This window comes from Cyprinodon variegatus, unplaced genomic scaffold, assembly GCF_000732505.1.
Source record: "Cyprinodon variegatus isolate N-32 unplaced genomic scaffold, C_variegatus-1.0 Scaffold0, whole genome shotgun sequence".
Lineage (NCBI taxonomy): Eukaryota > Metazoa > Chordata > Actinopteri > Cyprinodontiformes > Cyprinodontidae > Cyprinodon > Cyprinodon variegatus.
The window spans coordinates 1,918,799-1,924,360 of NW_015150453.1; the positions used below are offsets into that span (position 1 = coordinate 1,918,799).

The 5,562-nt window shown below is 37.1% G+C and overlaps 1 protein-coding gene across 1 annotated transcript in view; it reads left to right on the forward strand.

Annotated features, from left to right (window-relative positions):
* LOC107087590 (brevican core protein-like) overlaps positions 1-5,562 on the forward strand; it is a 40,444-nt gene that overhangs the window by 27,194 nt on the left and 7,688 nt on the right. Inside the window, exons 10-11 of the mRNA XM_015379285.1 lie at positions 1,544-1,648; positions 1,748-1,906. Of these exons, the coding sequence (XP_015234771.1) occupies positions 1,544-1,648; positions 1,748-1,906 (264 nt within the window). The remainder of the gene's footprint in view (positions 1-1,543; positions 1,649-1,747; positions 1,907-5,562) is intronic.

Consider the following 5,562-nt stretch of genomic DNA (forward strand, 5'->3'; position numbering starts at 1 on the left):
GCACCATAGACCTCCATTATTTGAATGTCAGCAGACAGCAAGAAGCCTCCCAGATCTCCAGATGCATTTGAGATATCAAAAAAGTACTCCAAGGTGTTGTTCAGCATGGTAGTGAGTAGAAAATGAAGGCTAATCATGTTTTGGGTGTACTATTCCTTTAAGCAGGTACTGACCTCTAAAACTGGGATCAGAGATTTACTAATTTATTACAGACAAATTCCAGGTATATAAACTTTAAATGAGGCAAATTAAAAGTTTTTTATTATTAAAAAATCAATTCAGAGATAATGGTTGCTCCTAGAAGGGGCTAAAATTGATACAACAGCTCCATCTGGTGGTGTCTTCCAAGAAAGGCCTTTTTTTAACAAAATGTTTTCAGACAATGGAATATGTAAATCCAAAAATAATCATACAGATGTAAAACCTTGTATGAACTTGAATGAAGAGTTTAAGAATAACAAGCAAACAAACATAAGGTGTAAATCTATTTAGGACAGGATTCTAGATTGGATTAGAACTGCTGCATCCTCAACAGCTTAGTTACTGTTTCCTCTGTACAGAAACTAAAGCTGTCTGATCATTCACTGTGTCTAGACACCGTCTCCTGTAGAGATTCACACACCCTTTAATGGACCTATTGCTTTTCATTTTGGCCTAGAAAGACTTGTAGTTTTACTCTGAGAAAACCTGGTGTAAAATTTAAAATTTTCTAGATTTTGTTAGATTAGCATATCGATATCTAATAAACTTTCTTAGAATTATTAGATATTTATATTTAGATTTGAAGTCTGAAAATATATATCCCTCTATGATCAACTGGGCTCTACTTTTGAAAGAAAATAGGAAAACAATCGACTCTCTGAAAGGATAAAAAAAGGTATAAACAAGAGAAATATGTATAATAATGACCCAGTCCAGCCCTATCTGTCTGTAAGCACATGCACAAGTTGATATGCTGTTTATGTGTGAAACGCAGCGTTCTACTGGGATGATGACAATGTTAATTATTAAACGATAAACTTTCTGTTAGCTCACTCTACACTAAACTTAGTTATTTAGCTCAAATGACGTTAAGCTGCTCATAAGCATCAATTAAATGTAATTAAAACTCTTTAAACGTCAGCATTGCCTGCTTATACTAATTTATTAAGTGAAAAAAACAAACCAAATATTCATTCAGTTGTACAATTTACACTCGTTTTAGTTTCAGGACATGAAGAAATCAAATTTATTTCAGAAATGTAATTTGTTTAACTGAAAGTAAATGAGAAATATTTATTCGGGACTGAAGGGTAGAAAGAACATTTCGAAATTTGACTTTAATTTAATTGAAATGTGACTGAAGAATGATTTTTGTATGCAGTTACACCCTGCAATTATTAATTATCTTTAAACAAATGCAGTATTCCAGTATTCTGGAACAAGTGGATCCATTTTTGAATCTGGTCCTGACCAACTGTAACTAAAAAAAACAAACAAAAAACTATGTTATGTATAAATGCAAAAAGATTTGGTATCATATGTTCATTTCTTATGTTTACAGACTCCTGTCTGCAAAATCCTTGTCTAAATGGAGGCACTTGTGTCGATGGTGAATCAATAAGCTGCGCTTGCTTGCCTGGTTATGGAGGAGACTTGTGTCAAAGCGGTGTGGTGACATAAAACTGAAAACATATGACCGTACTTTAGAAAATGCAACAACTCCTTTCATTGATGTCGCTGTCCTCTGCTGTTCATCCTGCCTCAGATGTGGGGGAGTGTGAACCAGGCTGGGAGAAGTTTCAGGGCTTCTGTTATCGTCACTTCAGCAAGCGGCAAAGCTGGGAGACCGCGGAGCAGCACTGTCGAATGTGTGGCGGACATCTTCTTTCTGTCATGACTCCTGAGGAGCAGGATCACATCAATGGTAAAATTTGGCTGAACATAAGGAACATTTGGGATGCATTCAGCTCTAAGTGCAGGGTGGTGCTGCTCTCAGTCTGAGCAACCAGAGTGAAGTAAAAACTGCTGCAATTTGTCTAAATGTTTGAAATTCAAACCTGAACTTAGAAATTATTGAATTCCCCTTTTTAAATCTATGCATCTGAGCATACTGGCCATAGGGAGGATCAAGAGTATTCCCAAAGCACTGGGAATATTATTTTTTTTTTTTTGTCTGCCGGTGCAGGACTTTGCCAGTGCAGCAGCAGCAAACCTTTCAGCGAGGCAGGACAGGCCCCTTGCATGTGAGGCACGAAAGACAATTGGTTTATTTCAATTAACATCTGCCTCAACAGTCCTTATCAACCAGACAGACAGCAGCGTGTGGAGGAAGCGGCATGTGTCTGCTGGTGACGTGTGTTGTTAGAGAGCGGTGCAAGTGAGGATAAGAAGCAATATGAGTGTCCCGATTTAACTTTGTCATTTCAAATTTCGCAGCTTTAAATATTGCCTGATATTGACCCAATATGATATCAGCATAAATCTATTGTTTCGCTTTTTTTTGTAGTGTTATATTTTTAAAAAGTTTTGATCAAGAGGGCTGCACACCAGCACAGTGGTTAGCACTGCTGTCTTTGAAGAAGGTTCCGAGTTCCACTCCCAGCCTGGGGTCGTTTTGCATGAGTTTGCATGTTCTCCCCTTTGCATCGTGGGTTCTCTCTGGGTACTCCAGCTTCCTACCACAGTCCAAACACATGAATGTTAGGTTAATTGGTGTCTCTAAATTGTCTTTAGGTGTAAGTGTGTCCGGGTTTGGTTGTGTTTCTCTGGGTTGCAGACTGGTGACCCGTCCGTGGTGTTCCTTTTACCCATAGGCTGACTGAATAACTGACCCGTTTATCATCCAGCTGTGGTTTATATAGCTTCAAACAAGCAGATAGAAGCAGAGTTTTTCCATTAACTTTCCTCTATCTGAGATTTTTATATTCAGGTCAATATAATATATTATGATAATCTTCTGTTGGCTGATATTGAACAGATTTCCAACAAGAAATCAGATCCAGACTTCTCCAGTGAGGATATATGTTCATGGTTGTTGGTGCTTTTTGCCTCCATGATACCCTGTAATGGACCGACAACATGTCCAGAGTGTAACCTACGGCTTACCAAATCACCAACCTGCATGGATGAATGTGTGTTGATAATGGGTGGAAGGATTGATAGAAAGCTTAGATTAGTGGTTGAGGTTTAAATAAAAATGCAGATCATCACCAGTGGTCTGCAAAACAAACTGTTTACCCAGGATGAATCATATCAAAAAACGTGTTTATTCAAAATCAAGCTTTCAAGTAATACATTTATTTACAAAAGCATATATGCCATAATAAACATGATTACATTACATGTGCTGATACCATAAGAAGATTTTTAGATGGAACTGCCGCTTTGACCAGTATGAATGGGTTTAATATTTTTTGGTTTCATGTCATGATAGACTATCCTAATAAGTTGGCTTATTTCTTCAAATTGCGATGTTTGCACATTGCAGATCAAAATGAAAAGGAAATGTAAAAGTAGAGAATTCTCTAGTTTTGTTGGCAAAAAAGGAATAAGAAATAAGAAGAGAGTGTGAGATTTGAGGGGGGAAAAAGAACGATAAAGAGACCAGAAGGTTCAAGGAGCATACTGAAAGTGCAAAAAATGAACACGAGCAGAAATTAGACAATGGTGTTAGTATAAGTGGTGAGAAAATGTTAGAGAGGGAGAAAGAAGAAATGCAGAGAAAAGCTGATCAAGGAGGAAATGGAAGCCACAAAGTCAATGAATCCAGACTATCATAGTAGACCACCTGGTATTTATGTATGCATTAATTTATGTATGTGTTTTATGTATTCTTACACCTGGTATGTTACTATTCTCTGTTGAAAGTCTGGTGCCGATATATTAGATATGAATCCCTTTCTGCTGAGTGTTACTGCCGAGGACAGCAATCGTCTCCTTTACAGCTCCTTAAATTGATGAAGCTAAATTCAGTCATGTATGGTAATTTAGGTTCTTTTTCTGCTTTTGCCTTCTAGATTTATTTTCAGGAGCATTTTTGTCAGTTAGCCAAAACCTAAAAGTTAACTGAAATAATAAACTAGAAAAGCAGACCTCCTCCAAACAGCAAAGTTTGCCCCAAATTTTGACTTACACCTATAGCTAAAACTCTCATGATCTGGTTCATTACCAAAATTAAATTGTTCCTTGGCATAAGGCACACCTCTGAAAGAAAAAAAAATTCCCATGTAATCTGCTCACAAGTTTTCAATCGATCCTGCTAACAAACCAAGAAAGTTCCCTTTTCTTTTTTTTTCTTCAATATAATACCTCCAGACCTCTTGAGCCCAAAGCTGTCAGTAGGCACTGCTGCCACCTTCTGGTTTATTTGAAAACTGCATCCAGATTATGATCTGGATCATCACCAAAATGTAATCGATTGTTCTTTTTAGGGCTATAAGGAACACCTGTGATAAAATGATTAAAATCCATTCATAACTTTTCAAGTTGTCCTGTAAACAGTGAGACAGAAAAACACACAAACTCCTAAAAATATCACTTCCTTGACGAAGGTAATAATTACCTGCTCCCGTGGAATATACACACAAAACCTCATCATCTCCTGCCATCATATACGGCACCCCCACCCTGCCTTGCAAGGGTTGAGTTGCAGAGATGAAAGTAGAATGGACTTCCTTTATAGATGTCTCTATTTAAAAACATTGTAGATTAATTTTATCTTGGAGTGAAAGACTGAGTGTTGTACCAACCAACCATCACTTTTAGCTGCTTTTATGTACATCCCAGTAAAAGCTCCATTCCATTCAACTTCTGCAGCAGATATCAGCCCAGGCATCTTCCTCCCAAACATTCCTCATTTTCAGACACCTGAAAGATCTGAAGTGGTAAAAAATACGTCCAGGCATGACAAAGAAGAGAATTTATGTCTTTCAACTTATGGAATCTGTTTTTTTCTTAGAACTTGTGCTGCTTGTCGATATTTTGTCTGGCGGGGGGTGAGATGGTTATCTTGACATTCCACTGGCTCCCATTTCAACCACGGCTAGATTTACATGTACATTAGCAGCTTTAATGGAGTCATTCTTGGAGAAATTTAACATTTTTAGATACGAATTTGCAAAATTGTGATAAAGTTAATGAGTTAATCCAAAGCAGAATCATGCTCATAAGATTGTCTGTATTTAAAATAAAATTTATAAGGTGTTAAATTAACTAGGAAACTTGTGAGATATAAAAATCTCTTCTTTTAAAACTGGTATTTTTTTCCTCCTATAGAACATCTCTTGTTCTGCTAGATCCTGACATTGGGTCAGCATTTGACCTTCAAGGAACTTCAATATAAACTTTGTTTTGGTCAAGATCTTCTAATTAGAAAACCAAGAAACATGGCAGTCTCTTACTGTATGAGGAGGTATCGAAGAATAAAATTAAAGTAAAAGTAAGACGAGGTCAACTTGGCATGGTTGATGATGGAAGTTAATGTACAGCTGACAGCTTTGCTAAGGGCCGGATCTATCAAAGGTTTGCGTGTATTAAAACATGAGCTATTTCACTGCGCACGCTAAAAAATGTACAAACTGA